The sequence below is a fragment of the Trematomus bernacchii genome, unplaced genomic scaffold (assembly GCF_902827165.1).
Source record: "Trematomus bernacchii unplaced genomic scaffold, fTreBer1.1, whole genome shotgun sequence".
NCBI classification, from domain to species: domain Eukaryota; kingdom Metazoa; phylum Chordata; class Actinopteri; order Perciformes; family Nototheniidae; genus Trematomus; species Trematomus bernacchii.
In genome coordinates, this window is record NW_022988066.1 from 3086726 (window position 1) to 3105595 (window position 18870).

The 18870-nt window shown below is 38.9% G+C and overlaps 1 protein-coding gene and 1 long non-coding RNA gene across 3 annotated transcripts in view; one reads left to right on the forward strand and one right to left on the reverse strand.

Annotated features, from left to right (window-relative positions):
• The window catches only part of LOC117474694, a 4514-nt gene extending 3169 nt beyond the window's left edge, over positions 1-1345 (reverse strand). The window contains exon 1 of the long non-coding RNA XR_004555111.1: positions 992-1345. This is a non-coding gene — a long non-coding RNA (uncharacterized LOC117474694). The remainder of the gene's footprint in view (positions 1-991) is intronic.
• Positions 638-18640, forward strand: shoc2 (SHOC2 leucine rich repeat scaffold protein). 2 transcript variants are annotated; one of them, XM_034120669.1, is made up of 9 exons: positions 638-729; positions 6895-7961; positions 8465-8602; positions 8711-8841; positions 10277-10465; positions 11247-11369; positions 11758-11895; positions 12435-12552; positions 14131-18640. In XM_034120669.1, the coding sequence occupies exons 2-9, from the start codon at positions 7259-7261 to the stop codon at positions 14337-14339; spliced, it is 1749 nt and encodes a 582-aa protein (XP_033976560.1). In that variant the 5' UTR covers positions 638-729; positions 6895-7258; the 3' UTR covers positions 14340-18640. The 2 variants fall into 2 exon arrangements, with proteins under 2 accessions (XP_033976560.1, XP_033976561.1); XM_034120670.1 differs by lacking the exon at positions 638-729 and adding an exon at positions 769-862.
• The last annotated feature ends 230 nt before the right edge of the window (positions 18641-18870 follow it).

Here is an 18870-nt window from a genome sequence, read left to right on the forward strand (position 1 = left end):
CTTCACTTAGGAAAAAGAAAAAGAGTAAAGGCATCAACATGTTCATAGATATATACATTGTATGCAGGAAGGCAATATTTCTGTATAATATAGATTATATTATTGGATGACAATAATTGAAGGTTGATATCTTTGATATTCTATCTGATCAACGTGGAGAACATTATACTTGTTTCGTTATTTCATGTATTTAAACTTAGTGGGTAATACAAACGATTCTGATTCTGGTATTACTTTACAAACTGCTGATTAGCATGGAGACCATTAAAGCCTCTTTGATATAATAGTGTCATCATTAATTGAATGGCTATTTTGTAGTTGAATAAAACTAAAACATTTGCATCTGAGAAATAGTGGAGTAAAAGTATTAAGTAGCAGAATATAAAAATACTCAAGTAAATGTAATTACTTTCCAGTAATCATCCCCCTGTAGGGGATGTTTAAACACCATTTGTATTGTGGGGTTTTTACTTGTTGTAATGGAATATAAGTCTAATTTTTATTATGTATTACAAAACACACAAAAACAAGTATTTTACTTGTGTTGCATATTTATGTAAATTAAGCCAATGTTTATCTAGGAATATTTGATTGTATTTCAAAGTCTCGTGATAACATTGGTTAGGCGTGCGAATGACGCAGTTTGGTGGCAGGGGAGGGAGGGGAGCCGAGCAGCAGTGTAGGAAAAGAGGAGGAAGCAGCAAGGATGGCGGAGTCACACCTCTGAAGGTAAAACAGTTATATTATCACATTAACAGTGGTCGTTTTAGCCCCATAGCACGGTTTCGCATCACGCCAGGGATAACACACTCTCCAGTCTCTCGCTGCGGCGTGTTTATGGTTTAATTGTCATTTTGAGCTGGTGAGTACGAACGCACTCTTTTGTTCAGCTTCGGAATGGCCGCTGTTTTTCAGAGTGTTTTCTTTTTTTCCTCAGCTAATATTCAACACGGGAACGGGTTGTATATACGATGTTACAGTTAGTTTTTACCTTGTGTTTCTTAAATGGCCGCTCTCATGGAATACCCCCTGCCTCTACCGGCTGTTCTCTTTGGGTGTCTTCTACCCGCTCAGCTGGCCGCAGCAGAGCTTTCCCTCTCGGTCAGACTCACGGCGGACGGGTCGGTCCGACAGCCGCTATGCTCGGGCCTACACACAGCTAGCTTTGCTTGGATAAAAGCTCACCGCTGGATGTGAGTTAATTTGTCAGGCAAATCACCGACCCATTTGTAACGTGTTTTTTGCGTAGCAATGGGTCTTGGTATTATAATGTTACATTTGCCGTTACTTTTACTCGTTTGAGTCTTAATATCGCTCGCTAAAACGCTGCTAGCTGCTGGGCTAACCTGCTCGCTAGCTGACGTTAGCACGTTAACGTTTGGGCATAACTGACGTTTGCTTTGCTGTTGACGTTTAGCTTAGCTCCTTTTATTTCCTGCCTTGTTGTCAGTCGTTTTAGTCTGCTAAGCTACAATGTTTTCCTCTTTTTAAAGATTTCTTGATGAATATTTGTATTGTAGATATTATCTCTCAGTCACTTTAAAATGTTGGTTTGGGTAACATTAGATAGATATCAATGTTATTTAGCTAACGTTAGTTTATGTTGGGTTAAGGTTTAGCATGACAACTGTTCACGTCACACCAATGATCAGTGCCAAAACACAAAGTGGGCTTATCGTAATTATCCATATTATGTACAATAATGAATCTCTAACGGTGACTTCACATCTTGACCTGTACCGTTTTTGTCAGTTATCAGTTTGCAAGGATTTGTCATTGGCACACGTACGTTAGCCATCAGGCTAGCTGCGTCCTGTGGAGTCCTGTGTAGTAGCAGTAGCTGATATCTGCCACCTCACATCGTTTGCTATTTCTTCCTTATATTACACAAATAACCATGTCACTGACAGGCAGGGTTATTCATGCTTTTATTTGTATTTGTTTATTGTGTTTGGTAGTAGTACACTGTCAACATGAACACAGGAGCTGAGTTTTAGACGCATACTGAATCGAAATCTGTAGTACATGTTGTTATATAAAAGCACTTCATTCGTTACATTTGTTTAATTGCATTCTCTGATTGCTGCATTTCTTATTTAATCAAAAGGCATTAAAAGGAGCAATCAAAAGGCATTAAAAGGAGCAAACAAAAGCATGAGAACAGCAAACTGTTCTGCCAAGGCCTAAATGCTCTGGCATTGTCAGTTCCTAATGGAAACTTCATGAGTCTCTATGTGGTTTGCAAGTGCCATGAAATGTGGAGTGGCACTTTATGGTGGTGTTGTGTGTTTGCTGATGGACATGCATTAGCTTTTATCCAAAGCTGTGTATAGTGTGACCTAATATGTATATCTACTGAATGAGTGATATTGAATAACGGGGACCCCTATGCTGCTTGCAGGTTTGGTCCGTGAGAAATTGCTATGTTAAATTGACATTATCCAATGCTTTTGGCCAACATATGCCACAAGGGCATCTTTAAATAAGTCCCCCACATCTGGATACTAGACAGTTGTTAAGGCCAATGTAAAGATTGGAAATTGATTTAGAGCATCCACAAATGGTTGAGTTTTTAAAATAAAAGACACTTTACTTAATGCTCGGACTGTACATTACATTCTGAACCCCCTTTTTTTATTAACAGCTATTGCTATTGGTATTAAACCACTGTGTTTTGCCGAAACTCCTGCATGCATTTGAAAAATCCAACCATGAGCATGCCTGCATTGGTTTGGTTCATATATTTTCTTTTAATGAGCTGACCAAACAATGACCAAGAGTTGACCTGATAGTCATAAATATCACTACAAATTATAAGAGATAACTAGGAAATGAATTTGCTCTATTGGATTGCCAACTTTTCCTCTGATCTTGTTTGGTCTTCATTCGGTGCAAGCAGAAAACATCAAGTCTTTAGATGCAGAGATACATCTATACGCAATCACAAGTTTACATGTGGTTTGTTATAAACCGACCAGGGAGTATAACCATAAAAGGAAGTTGCTGGCACAGTTAGACTGAGATGTCTCTTGCAGTTGGCCTGGATATTCTCATGTAATTGTAATACGTATTTCGTGCACAGTTATGCCTATTACAGTCACTGTTGCATTTTTACCCTTTTATTTATGATGGTCTAAAAGAGCAGCAGATACCTTTCTTATGTACAGAACACACTGTCAAACATTCTATCATGTTAGGGGGCTGCTATTGACCCAATATTTATTTTACCCAAAAGGTCATATGACCTGTTGTTGTGGAGACTTCATGCTTTGAAGGCCACTTCTAAAGATTTCTCTGGCAGTACTAACCTTTTCATTTAGCTCTGATCCTGAGCCAAAACTGCCTTTCTTTTTTACCATGGCTTTGCTTTTACTAGTGCAGGACAGCTTTACACAGTAGCAATAGAGAAGTCCCGCCAGAGACATTATGGCTCAGTTTGTCATGCAAAGATACAACAAGTAGAGAATTTGGTCTGTATGTCTCTTAAATGTAAATATTCAGTGTGATTATTATGTTTCATGCTTTATAGTGGATGGCCGAATGCATGTTTAGGTGGGGCTGTAGGCTTACAGTAATGTCAACACCCTCTCGGCCATGTTTGTTTAGCAGGAGTAAGTTGGTGTGAGGTTATGCTTAGTAAGTTCAACAGAATTGTTTGGAGTGGCACATCATGGTACTGACAACCAACCAAACCTGTTGAAGTGTTGCTGTTTTTTGTCTCATGAATAAGGAAGCATATTGTGAGGGTATCATAACCTTTTTTATTGTACTTACTCTTTTCACTTGAAGCAGCTTACATCGCACCATAATCATTACAACATAAAATAAATTCAAATTATGGTTTATTGACATTTTTATATTATCGTTCAGTTTTTTCTAGCAGTTATATTTGTTTAGAGAAGTGTGTCAGTGTGGATCGGTTGTGGCAGGAAGGCGTGGACAGGTTGTGTTTCAGACTTTCTTTCCAGCATGAAAACGTTTTCAACTAACAGCAGTTCTTCAGATGTGTGGTTAACCTGCAAAATGTTGCAGAAAAATGTGCGAAATGAGGGAATTACCAATGTTTTTTTTGTCCACGGCATGCATTACTGGCTTACATGTTTGTGATCGCCAGCAGTGCCCATTTTTAAAACAGAACAAACTTTTTGAATGCTTCCCGAGTGAAAATTATTCCGTTTTTTCCCCAAATTATCACACTGACTTTTTAATAAATCAGCCATTTAAAAAGGAAAACAAGGCTTAAAGTTTGAGTCACCTATTTTGAGGTTCACAGCATCCATGTTTTATCCTGTCTTCGATTCGATATCCCGATGTATCACGATGCATAACAATGCGTTGCATCCTCAATTTTCTATATTACTGCACATGGCTTATTTTTCATCAATGAATACATGCAGTAAGATAAATATGAACTCCCTTTTTATTATTTAGAAAGTGCGTCAGAAATCAATAACATAAATGTCTTGACATTAAATTATAAACCTAAATAAACCAATTGTATAGCTCTAGCCTCCCTATATCTGTGTGTGAAATTGTTCCATCCTCAAAAACTAATGCTTCTGCAGTCTAGCTGCAGCGTCTAGCAACGGTCTTCTGTTCTAAAAAGGACACTGAATGTCCTGAATGTGGCATCACACACAGGACTTGAGTCTGAACACAGCAGACAACAGGAGTATTTACAACAGCATATAAAAACAAAAATACTGCATGTGGGAGCACACTTACATTCTCTGTCTTACTGTTACATAAATCCCATGAATGTATGAGATTAAGTTAGCTTCATCATATCTCAATCAGTGATTAAGTGAATAATAATGTTTTTATCAGGTTACCATCAGCCTGTCACTCAATATTTTCAGGGAGGGGGCGGGGTTTGGAGGAACAGAGGAGACGGTGATCGCGGAAGCTTTCCTCCTGCCTTCACAAACTTTACACACGTATTTATCAACTGAAAATAGCAAGAGGACATTCATACTCTGCAATCCAAGACTTGATTAAATCCACCAAAAACCTGACATGACAACGAATGTTTTTCAAAAACATAAATCGATGTGTGTCTCTGAGCCGCAGCGACACGGCCTGATTCAGAGCGGGTCATTCTGCTGTTGGTTCTGGACTGGTGTTGGTGGATAAAGCAGACTGCTCCGTGTTTGGAGTCGCTGTGCTGCTGTCACTTCTGTTCCCTGATCTCTGCGTCACCGACCGATTTGATATTCGTGTGACAGAAAAAAAAACGTTATTGTCCAGCCGCGGCCGGAAGATCAGGAAGCAACGTTACTATGCTATAATCGATTATGTTCTGTACCTGCATCGATGCAGAATCGTCCGCATCACGATGCATCGTAGAAACGATTAATTTCAACACCCCTAGTCTATGGGCTAACATAGCCTATACTATCCCATCAATCAAAATGTTAGGATTTATTCAGGTCCTGCAGACGAGGTTCATACTCTCTGTAATGATGACCGTAAAGGTCCTTGCTTTAAGGCAGGGGTGGGGAACCTTTTTCCTCTCAAGGGCCATTTCAATTTTTTCAACATCCTCCAAGGGCCGTACAAATTATTGACCTCTGCTTAAAAATACTAAAATCACAGCCCATTCATTTGGCCTTTCTTTCATGCTGTGCAAAGAAAAAGCAACCTCTTAATCCAGATATCTTACCATGACTCGAGCATGCATGCACGTGCACGGTGTGGCATGACCACAAAAACAGAAAGCTATGGACACAAGATGTGTGCAAATGTATTTAGTATCCTATCCATGTGGACATGATCTAAGTGGGGGGGGGACCGAACCTCCTCCGGGGGCCCCCGGGAAGATTTTTTTTTAAATGTTGAAGTTAAAAGCATCAATCTGGTGCACTTTGAGAGCAAAATTAAGAGATCTATGGATACATCTCTCAACATCCATATGAAACAGAACTGGAAGCACATTTCTTTTTCTTTATGGATATTTTACAAATCACTCTCCTTTCAAACTCTATTCTTGTTTATTAATAACAACTTTTTTTCATTTGTCATATAGTATTTTATACCTGTTTACTTTATGCTCTTATTTTTTTACAACTATAATGATCATATAAAGATGTGCCTTTACCTCACTGGTTGGAGAAAAAGCTTCTTATATTCGTTAGCATAGCTAGCTAACCAGATGCTAATAACAACAAAGTTATTGACTGTATGATCAGTATGACAGATGAACAGATCGCCACTGGGCTTTCAACTAAAGACACAGCCACGCAAAAACTGCGGCATGTGTACGGCTCCTTATGGGTACTGCCATTTTTGGAAGTTTCGGAGCAGTGTTCTGGTGCTCTGCGTCAGAACTGCACCCCTGTCAGACGAGACATATACCACGTGATGACACGTTAGGCTCGTGTTGTGTTCAAGGACCCTGACCTTTGCCAGGAAAAACAGGCACTCGCTTGTTTAATTTTTTTGCGGTCTAGATTTCTTTAATTATTTTCTTTTTTGCGTGTGTTTATAAATTACCTCGAGGGCCGTATCGAATGGTCTCCTGGGCCGTATACGGCCCGGGGGCCGGAGGTTCCCCACCCCTGCTTTAGGGCAACTGCAAGAAGTGATTTATTTCTCCAAATATTTTTAGCAGTGTTAAATATATTCACTATAAATGCTGGATGAATAACAGAGATACAGGTGTATATATATATATATATATATATATATATATATTTCAGACAATATGCATTACTAGTACAAATCTAGTAAAACAATCATTAACATATCAGTAAGTTATTATTATTTGAGATAATCTGATATAGACATTTTTTCCCAATGTCCCCTCACTTTACAGCAGTAGAAGCACACTCTGATCTGAACGTGTGAAAATGATCATACATTTGAACACATCTTCTTTTTCTTTTTCCCTAACAGCAAACCTTCGAAGGATTAAAAAAAAAACCTTGATGACCTTTGCAGCCCGAAATAACTCCAAGGTCCTTGGATTGTATGCAGTTCAAACACTTAAGCATGTGGCCCATGGGTGCCACAGTCCTGCTACTTCAAAGGATCTTTTCTCCCATGGAATTTTAACATAGGAACAAAGTTTCAAAAGCATCCAAAAAACCCTTTGGATCACAAGGCATTTATTTCAACGATAATCATAAATGTGTGGACCTGTACAGGGATGTTTTCTTTAAAAGCCTACTTGACTGTATGTGTCCCTTTTTTCCCGAATAAGTAACCTAACAAGGGAGACTCCCATGAGCAACTCTGCAGGAGGCTCGATAACGTCGACATGAGTAGTACTTTAGGCAAAGAAAAAGATTCGAAAGAAAAGGACCCCAAAGGTGGTCCAGCTGGGAAAGAAAGGGAAAAAGAGGCCAAGGCTCTAGCCGGCTTAGTCAAAGATGGTGGTAAAGAAACGAAGACCAAAGGGAAAGATGCCAAAGATGGAAAGAAGGACACCAGCAGCTCAACACCGGGTGTTGCCTTCTCGGTTGACAATACGATTAAGCGGCCAAACCCGGCAGCAGGTACACGCAAGAAGTCCAGCAATGCCGAGGTGATCAAAGAGCTCAACAAGTGCCGGGAGGAGAACTCAATGAGACTGGACCTATCTAAACGGTCCATTCACATGCTGCCCACCTCCATTAAGGAGTTGACGCAGCTGGCTGAACTCTACTTATACAGCAACAAGCTGCAGAGCCTGCCGGCTGAGGTTGGTTGCCTGTCAGGCCTGGTCACTTTGGCCCTGAGCGAGAACTCCCTGACCAGTTTGCCTGACTCCCTGGACTCCCTTAAGAAGCTTCGAATGCTCGACCTCCGGCACAACAAGCTGAGAGAGATACCGGCTGTTGTCTACCGACTAACATCTCTGACCACGCTGTACCTGCGCTTCAACCGCATCACAACCGTGGAGAAGGACATCCGAAACCTTTCCAAGCTCACTATGCTCAGCATTCGGGAGAACAAGATTAAACAGCTGCCTGCAGAGATAGGTGAGCAACATCTGTGTTTAAAGACGGGAATGAAAATCCCCAAATGTAGACAAATCAAGAAGACACAATTGAAGTCTAGTGGTCATAAGAAATCCAATAATGGTAACTGCATACCATTGGGTTTATGGCATTAAGCCAGTGTTCATTTCCACCCAAATTATATGTGCTCATAGAATATTTTTAAAATCTTATATTTTTAAAAACAAAAAGCACCAATAGCTCCCAGCATAAACACATATCTTACTATTCAAAATCACATATATTACTGAATGTTAAAGCGGGGAATCCAGCTGCCCATTGTATTTTGTGTGCTGTATTTTTGTGATTTAATATAGAGTTCTTGCTATAAAACATGCTTGGTACTTAAGCTATGCACAAAAGTCATCTGACCTTTTTAAAGGATGGACAAAGATAGATTTCCTCAGTGCAGCAGAGAGTGGGTTACTGTAAATGCTTTCATCTTGAATAAAGTTGATTCCAATTTTGTGTACATCTTTCTGCAGGGGAGCTATGCAATCTCATAACTCTGGATGTGGCACATAACCAGTTAGAACACCTACCGAAGGAGATCGGGAATTGCACACAGATAACCAACCTCGACTTGCAGCACAATGAGCTCTTGGACCTACCAGAGACTATAGGTACATTTAGTACAGTATATAGTACATATTATGACTCAAAAGCAAAGTTATTGTCTGTGGCGCCAACTAAATTTGATACATGTTGTAATGTTTATTTTGTCGTTGTAGGCAACCTTGCAAGCATAAATCGCTTAGGGCTGCGATACAATAGATTGTCAGCGATCCCCAGATCATTAGCCCAATGCCGAGAGCTGGAGGAGCTAAACCTGGAAAACAACAACATTTCGGTGTTGCCTGAAGTAAGTGGAACCAAATACACAATGTTGATTGTATAAAACTAACATCGTAACAAATGATAATAATAATTATCACTTGCAGTCGTAATTTGCATTATACTAACATCAAATATTTTCTGCAATGATCCTGCAGGTCAAAAAGTATCAAAGATACAAACAACAGATAAATGTTAATGCCTCAAGCCCTCTGCGCTGTGCTCTAAAATGAAGTCTCTAAAAGAGCTGCTGTTTGCATTGTTTAGAGCTTAACCACTTCATTTCTTGTGTATCACCAAGATCCACCAATGCAGGGGTGGGGAACCTTTTTCCTCTCAAGGGCCATTTCAATTTTTTCAACATCCTCCGAGGGCCGTACAAATTATTGACCTCTGCTTAAAAATACTAAAATCACAGCCCATTCACTTTCTTTGATGTGTGCAAAGAAAAAGCAACCTCTTAATCCAGATATCTTACCATGACTCGCGTATGCATGCGTGCACGGTGTGGCATGACCACCAAAACGGAAAGATATGGACACAAGATGTGTGCAAATGTATTTAGTTTCTTATCTATGTCAACATGATTTAAGTGGGGGTCCTCTAGGGGGGTCCGGGGGGCATGCACAACCGGGAAGATTTGTTTTTAAATGTTGAAGTTAAAAGCATCAATCTGGTGCACTTTGAGAGCAACATTAGGCGATCTATGGATACATCTCTCAACACCCATATGAAACAGAACTGGAAGCAGATTTCTTTTCTTTATGGATATTTTACAAATCACTCTCCTTTTAAACCGTATTCTTGTTTATTAATAACAACTTATTTTTACTGTCATATAGTATTTTATACCCGTTTACTTTATTCTCTTATTTTTTTCTAACTATAATGATCATATAAAGATGTGCCTTTACCTCACTGGTTGTAGAAAAAGCTTCTTATATTCGTTAGCATAGCTAGCTAACCAGATGCTAATAACAACAACGTTATTGACTGTATGATCAGTATGACAGATGATCAGATCGCCACTGGGCTTTCAACTAAAGACACAGCCACGCAAAAACTGGGGCATGTGTACGGCTCCTTATGGGTACTGCCATTTTTTGAAGTGGCGGAGCAGTGTTCTGGTGCTCTCCGTCAGAACTACACCCCTGTCAGACGAGACATATACCACGTGATGACACGTTAGGCTCGTGTTGTGTTCAAGGACCCTGACCGTGGCCAGGAAAAACAGGTACTCTCTTGTTTAATTATTTTGCGGTCTAGATTTCTTTAATTTTAATTTTTTGCGTGTGTTTATAAATTACCTCGAGGGCCGTACCAAATGGTCTCGCGGTCTGTATACGGCCCGGGGGCCGGAGGTTCCCCACCCCTGCACTAATGTATGCCAAGTAAAGACCGTAGCCTACATTGATAGAGTCCTGTTCTTATGGTTTGTCATGTCTCTTGCTGTGCTTGGCTAGGGCCTACTTTCAAGTTTGGTCAACCTAACCAGTCTAACACTGGCAAGGAACTGCTTCCAGTCGTACCCTGTGGGGGGACCATCCCAGTTCTCCACCATCTACTCCCTCAACATGGAGCACAACCGCATCAACAAAATCCCCTTTGGCATCTTCTCCAGGGCCAAAGTGTTAAGCAAGCTTAACATGAAGGTATATTTGTTTGTATACATGTTTGCCTGTAGTTAAAAGTGTCAAAAAAGTATTGAATGCTCTTCAGAATATTTATTTTCACCTCAGATATTTTACTTTTTGAAATGTGAAAAACAAGTGATTCCAATAACACCAAAGATGGCTATTGTGTTCTATTCAAGTCCCATCAAGTCTTGAGAGTGAGGCAATGGGCCAGAAACCCTGCAACGGTATTAGCTAAATTCAGCTATGATTATGTTTTTTTTATTTATGGACACCTCTGAATTTCATGCTGTAACCTGTCTAAATATTTTCTGTAAAAAATCAAGCTAGACCGTGAGAATGAATTGGAGCTTCTACCTGAGCGATACTGTGTTTGAACGATAAGTAAATCGGTAATATACAAGGTTTTAAATCTTAACAAATTATCTATAATCCACTTGTAGCAGTACAGTCTTCAGCATTGTGAATTGTTGACTTTGCTACATTTATAATAAAACTGAACCCTCACAGTAAAGGTGGATATAAATATTTACTAAAACTGAACAAGGTCTAACAATGTAATGATTTAATTGTTTTAAAGGATCTTAGTTGTGCGTACATTTTTATTACGCCTATTCTAGAAGGTAGGGATCGCCAACGTCTACATCAATATTATTGAATTACATATGCCACTATATTATACAACACCTTAGATGGAGCTGCATCACAGAAATTCCAGTTTGCTGATAGTGTTGTTCAGAACTAAGGCTGCCTGAACAACACCACCTTTGCTAATAAAGGTATGCCATTATCTTTTCAGGACAACCAGTTAACATCGCTGCCGTTGGACTTTGGCACATGGACGAGCATGGTCGAGCTTAACCTGGCCACCAATCAGCTGACAAAGATCCCAGAGGACGTCTGTGGTTTAGTCTCTCTGGAGGTGGGTCTTGCAGTCAGAATTGAGCTTGTGTTGGAGCCAATATGTCCAGACATTATAGCCCTTATCTTATGAGTAAATCGTTGAGGCATTTTTGCCTTGTTTGACATATGGATAGCAAAAGGGCCAAAGGGCTTTACTAAGCAACTCTTACTCATGGTATTACGTTTTGGGTGTGGTTAAAAAGTACTGCACAGGCCAATTTCCTCAATACAGTAGTAACCTAAGTACAGGCTAAAAAGTCAAACAAACCTTTTTTCACAAGATGTTTCAGTTATTATTAACAAAAATATTCAAATGTCTTCATGTGTTGTTTGACATGTTTTTACTGAAACAGTAAAGCAATCTCCCCTGTTTCTTGTTGTATATAAACTTGTCATTGTTTTCACAGGTGTTAATATTGTCCAATAATCTTCTCAAGAAGTTACCACATGGTATTGGGAATTTGAGAAAGCTACGGGAGCTCGACTTGGAGGAAAACAAGTTGGAATCTCTACCCAATGAAATTGCTTATCTTAAAGATATACAGGTACGTTTTCCTAAAATGCACTTTTCTCCATTATACCTGAAGCTCTTTATTGTTTGTTGCAGATTGTTGTTGTATAGGTTTGTATTTGTTTATATAGGAACATTTAGTAAAACACAAAAATCTGATTTTGGCAAATCCTGTTGTAATAAAACACACTGCAGGAGATGGTGATGCATTCCTATAGTATGGCTGTTGAATTGCTTTAAATAAATGTGCCTTATTAGAACCAGGAACTAATGCGTACCTGAATAAGAAGCAAAAACACTTTTGCTATTTACACAGTTCAAACAATACTCAATCTTTGGTTATTGTGTTGAAATATCAAACTGAGGAACAATCATAAGAATAAACGTAAACATTTAGAGCCTCATCATTGGCTATATGTAGGACAGTTTAGTATTAAGGAACAGGTTATCAGATAATCAGTTGTGTGATGACAGCAGACAATATAACTGGGTGATAAAGGGCGTATGCTATGTCATTCTAATTTAACCATCTTTTAGAGCACATTATAAACTTTGCTCTTTCTCTCTCATTAGAAATTGGTGTTGACAAATAATCAGCTGACCACGTTACCCAGAGGCATCGGCCACCTCACCAACCTTACTCATCTGGGTTTGGGGGAGAACCTGCTGCAACACCTCCCAGAGGAAATAGGTAAGTACTTTAAATTAGAAAAAAACATCAACTGAGTATTCTTCGCTGACTATGCGAAACTAGTGTCTCTTAGTAAAGGGTTACGGTACGATACGATAATACTTTATTGGTCAGATCAAGTCTGAAATTTGACTTGCATCACAGCAGCTCCATGTCCAACACCAACATAGACACATATCCAGACACAGTACATGAAACACGAACATTTAACAAAACATCACAATCACTGAGAGAAAACCTTTTCATGACCCTTTAGCATGCATTCGATCTGGGATTTAGCTCTGTATTTACTGTGAGGATTGACTGATGCACAAAGGAGTGCTTCAGTCTGACCTTATTGAATCGTGGGACCCTGTATCTCCGATTAGATGGTAGAAGATCATATTCACTGTTCAGAACATGGTTTGGGTCAGAGATGATGTTGTTGGACAGCCTCACTAGGTTATTATGATAGGCTGAGTCATAGAGTCTCTGACAGGGTTGACCAACAATCTTTGAGCAGATTTTTAACAGGTGGAGCCGTTTTGATTTTATAAGGGGATCTTATTTAAAGTGTGACTTTGGTTAAGTTTATCTTTTTTCAAGGAAACAATCGGATTTGAGAGCTTAACAGTGTGTCCCACCTTTGACCCTTCCTGCGTGTGATTGGCTGGTGACCGCTGAGGTTAAGAGTTTAGCCAGAGATTAAAACGGGTGGAGAAAGTAGCTGAAGGAGGGTGTATTTTTAGAGTTTTCAGACTGGATTCCAGAGGAAGCAAATGCATCTGAATTAGGGCTGTGAGATTATGGAAAACATCATAATCACGATTATTTTGGTCAATAATTGATATCACGATTATTAAAAACGATGATCCATTACCCTGAACCTTAAGTATAATATAACTGAAAACCAATAAAACCAATTATTTAAAAAAAAAAAAAATTGTTTTATTTCCATTACGTTGTTTTCGTAATCGTTGCAAGCCAAAATCGAGATTAAAATACGATTAATTGCACAGCCCTAATCTGAATAAATGTTTAGTTTGACTGTATGACATGTATGAACGTCATCACTAATACTTTATCGTTAAAAACAAACTCTATTACATTATGCGCTGAAGAAATTATACTCTAATAGTACAAATGATGTGTTTTATTTTAGAAGACACATTTGTGCGTTTTGTTATCCTATAGCCCTGTGATACATCAGGATGTATTACTGTTTCATATGTGTTGAAACGTCAGAAATGATCATGCTTGTCATATCTCCATAGAGGCTGAATCATCATGTTAGTCGTTGTCACATGGCTATCATATGCCTAAAACAGTGTGTCCTGATGCTCTTCTAGGTAATCATACATCCTGACATCTACGCAGCTACAGTTGGGCCTTTGTTATCATGTGCTACTCTGATATTGGAAGAGTACATCCAGTATTTTCCCAACAATAACAAAGTGATTTTATTTTATTTGAACAAAGGACACTTTGATCCCCAAATATCTAATTGTATTCATTGCTTCGAGGCTCTCAGACCCTCCTCCCTTGATGACAGCACCAGCTTCGGTTCATGCCTCCTCTAAATGTCACGTCTGTCCTCAGGTACACTGGAGAACCTGGAGGAGCTGTACCTCAACGACAACCCCAACCTGCGCAGCCTCCCGTTCGAGCTGGCCCTCTGCAGCAAGCTGTCCATCATGAGCATCGAGAACTGTCCCCTCAACCACCTGCCGCCCCAGATTGTCGCAGGGGGCCCCTCCTTCATCATCCAGTTCCTCAAGATGCAGGGACCGTACCGTGCCATGGTCTGAGCCGACAGCAGCTCACTCCCAGTCCTACTTAACTCCAAACCCTCCACTTGCTCTGCACCCTCTCGCCTGCCCGCCCCCATTAAGTGTATCATACACTGTAAAGAAAACCGACTCGCCACAATCAGTGTCGGGGGCAAACACATGGAGGAAGAGGGAGAACAAGATGATGTTTCTTTCACCATCCTCGGGCAGAAACGGGGCGAATCGTCAGACTTGACTTCTGTTTTACTCCAGAGTTTATCACGGTCATTTTCGGACCCCGGCCACCCCTGCTCATGTTTCATTCCCTATCAGAGGAAAATGTTCCATCTCTTTGCCAAAACTGAAGATATATAAAGTTATATATATTGAGTAACTGTGAGCTAAGTGGCAAGTCTTTTAACCATATAAACCGTGCTCCCATTGCCAATGTATTTACAGTAATTACACGCATCTATTATGTGAGCAAGGATACAATTGTATGCAAAAACAAACAAAAAAAGTCTTTGGAACATTTACTGCTGCTGCTGTAATTTTAACGTCGTCATCTTGTTATATTTTCTTTTGATATTCACTTTTTTTTACATCACCTTCGCTCCAGATAACTTATGTTAACTGCTTCTTGACCACAGAGAACAAAGATCTAATGATGGCATGTTTATAATATCTTTTTGTATTTTCTTTTTTTACCTGTTTTTGTTTATTTTCAAAAACTGTGCCTATGTTTAGAGTGATCCAGTGGTTCATTTCTAGACACAATTGTCCATGAGAATACAAAGATATAAATTATTTCAATAATTCATTTTTTATTACAGCTGTTTTTAAGTTAGTTTTACTTTTTTTTTAATTGGGTTTTTTGCTGTAACATCAATCTGTTAAAGCAAGTGATATAATTAGTCAAATAGGGTAATTGGAGATCTTTTTAACAAATAACAGCAGCAGTTGTTAAACATTAAGCTAGTAACGTATACATATGAGAAATGCCAATCATAAATGCTTGAAAAAAAAGAAGCAAGATGGACTTTTCTCCCGTGCGGGTGGTGCTCCGACCCCCGTCAATATTGCTTTTGTGACAAAAAGTTATTTGGAAAAAAGTCAAACCTACAGAGGTGATGGGATAAATGACAAGATGTTTTATACATGTATACAAATCCTGGTTGTTGCCTTGAGTGCAATTTTAGTTCTGTTTACTGGTTTGATATTATCTTCAGTGTTGGGCTGCATAGCTATCATTCAATTGATCATTGACCAACATATCAAGCATTTTGAAAAATACTTTATCTTGGTCTCTTGCGCTGTGGTGAGTGTATCAGAGCTTCAAAACAGTTTGATAATAAATCATTGACAGGTAACACTTCCTATTGGTAATATCCTTAATTCCTCAGTATTTTTTTTGTTTTTGACACGGTCGCATACAAATCTTAATTACATGATGGAAAATGTTCCCTTGATTTAGATTCCTTATGTAATTATATATATTTTTTTCTTAAATATCTTCTTTTGTCCCACACTGTCCCAGCAATGCTGCTGCTCTTATGCACTTTTTTAAAAAGACATTGGCATCCTCTATATTAAAAAAAACAAACACACAGTAGCCTCTCATTGGTTATTTTGAATGGGGGCATTTTGTTTCATAAAGTATTTTATCTGTTTTAAATAACGGTTTATCATGTAAATTTGTATCAATTGAACATAAATGTTAAGTTTAGCGGGCTCAGAATATACTAGTAACTTCCTTTGGGGAAGTTGTATCCTGTCAATCTTAAAAGGGTCTGTGTGGCTATGAGATGTCTTAAGATTCCCATATCCTGCTTTCTCCATTGCAAGTGAAGGCTTACTGCATTTCAGATCAGCATTGTTTATTTGAAATCAATTTGCATTGAGTGTTTTCTTTTTTCTAAATGATGAAATGTGTATTTAGTTAGTATTATTTCAAGTGACTGTACATTAAAAATCCCAACAAAAAGGTAATCAAACCAAACTTTTTTTTCTTTATGAAAACGTGTTGCATCCCTGCTCTATATTCAATCATGATTCTTTTTTGTATTGAAACGTGTGGGTCTACTTTTTGCAGCAGCTTGGTGTGTTTTACTTGGCTGTGGCTCGTCTCCTCTCGGGTGGGGAGCGATGTGCCGCTGCTTCTGATTTACCAGCAGAATCTGTTGCTGCTTTCGTGGACTGAAACATATGCTGTACAACACGGGGGGGCAGGAGGCGGGGAGCGGTCCACTCCCAACACTGATACAGACTTCACTCGAAAACCTGACGAGGAACAAATCCACTGACCGTTTTGATTTGGTGTCAGGCCCGGTGGCTTTTCTCACAGATCAAATCGTTCGGAAACAACGATGATACGACACAACAAGGTGCATATTTGAGCTATACGCAGTTACAGTACAAGACTGTCGGAAAAGACAACAACAAATTGTAAAAAGGGCTTTCTGTGTTTACGCTCAACAACACACCGGAGGCATTGCATTCCTGGGTTTTCTATACAAGCTTTGGAAGTTTTTTTTTTGTGTATTTACTTTTAGCTGTAAACAATTGTGTGAAAAATGCCTTCAACGTGTACTCAAAAGTGAGACGTGCATTAGGTAAGCAGCGAGAGTGCTGTGACCCATTTTTACATTCAGTCTGTGGTTTTTGCGTTTTATCATGTGCCATTTTGCAAGGTTGAGGAGGCCTGTGTATGAAGATGCAGAGGATGATGGGAGGTGGGGCACAAACTGAACTAGGCTAATGGACTGGAGAGCATTTATCAGATCCTGGAATGTAGTTTTAATGTGCTGTGTAGGAGACGGAGATCACCGACTAGCACGTTCAGTTTCAGTTTTGACTTGTTAGATCAAAATGATGACAACTTATTGCATACTGGTGCATCCAAAATATTTGGAGTATAATTGGTGTTTATTTTTCTATCGTCTGATTTTTAGGCAGTGGAAAGCATCGCAGATCAAAGTAATTTCTCTCATTTTGCTTTTTATTCGGGATCATGTCCTTTTTTTGCCTGGTTATTTTGTACAGGAAACAAGCATGTTGAACACATTTGTCTGGGTCAGAATCGGGCGTTTTTTGCATATAGGACTTGGATTTAGTGGCTATTTGGTGTATCTGCAAATGCTCCCTTTTTGTATATTGCAAAGGGTATCGAAGCATTGTGTGGCAATGCTTATCCTACTTAATCTACATTGACAAGCAGCCTTAATGGTCCTTTTTATGTGTTTGTTTGGCTATTTCTTGTGTCTATGGCCACTGACTGTACTTGATGACAAGCAACTGGTTGTTACAATGTAAATTTGGGTCTAGTTTCTTTCTGTCTTATTTTTTTCCTTTTACTCTGTACAGTAATCTGACATTACGGTAGACTCAGTATTACAAAATGTGTAATGTGATGAGAGTTTTACAAAGAGACATTGCAATGGAAGATAATGCCATTATGCTACCAAGTGAATTTGCATTAGCTTGCGTCTCACTTGTCTTTGGCATTAAAGAGGAATTCCACCAAAACTGGCTTGCAATTATTCTGCAAAGGTAAACTTTTTCACCAGAAGTTAACAGGATTTATGTTTTCCTAGCAAGTCATATCAGGTTTGAGTAATAAAGATCAAGGGAAGTAAAAGTTACTACACATTACTAAATAAACATCTGCTTTTTGTAATTAAACCAAGTCACTTTTGGTGGAAAGGCCCTTTTAATGGGAAGCCGCCAGTACCCCCTCTATTGTATCTCCATACTTTTTCTTGACTGCCTTATGCGCACCAAGCAAAACTTTGATGACAATTTGATTTAAACAACAAAGACAGATAATCTCTTTTCTTCTTTTCTTTCTTTAATGTCAGTAAAGGGATCTGGGTCTACAGATTGAACAGATGTTGAAAGCAAAGGTTTTGTGTCAGTTGTCTCTTGACTGGACGAGCAGATGCAGACATGACTACCTCTATGCGAGTCTTCATTGCTAACCACAGCGACCAAGATCCAGTTTGAGGTGTTTCTACCTGTGTACATACAAAGTTGCGTGTTGGCAGCAGGAATTTGGATTTGGACTAGCAATTCAACCACAATTTGTTTTACTTGGCATCCTTCTGTTTTATTTTGGTTTTACGCCTATACAAGTATTATTTGGCAAATGAAAGAGGAAAATTGTGTGCTTGGTTGTAAATGACAAACTCTATCAATGCCGCCCCATTGTAAGACAGTTATCCTGAAACCAACTATTGCAGAGTGCTACTTTGCAAATGAGTGAAAATTACCATGTTTGGTGATGTTCTGTATGTACATACATCTTTTTAACTGTAATAAACCGATACATATTTACAAATTTATGATGCGTTGCGGGTCTGTTAATTTCGATAAAAAGAGAACAAGTAACATTTATATTTTGACAGATATTAGGTAGATATTTTATTAAAAAGTATAATAATTTTATCACGAAAGGATTTTAGTGCTTTTGATTTTTCCCCTTTAGAAAGCATTTTGACCCATACAAAAAAAATCATCAAAGCTTTTTGTGATAAACCTCAGAGGATAGATTCACAGTTTCAATTCTTAGTTA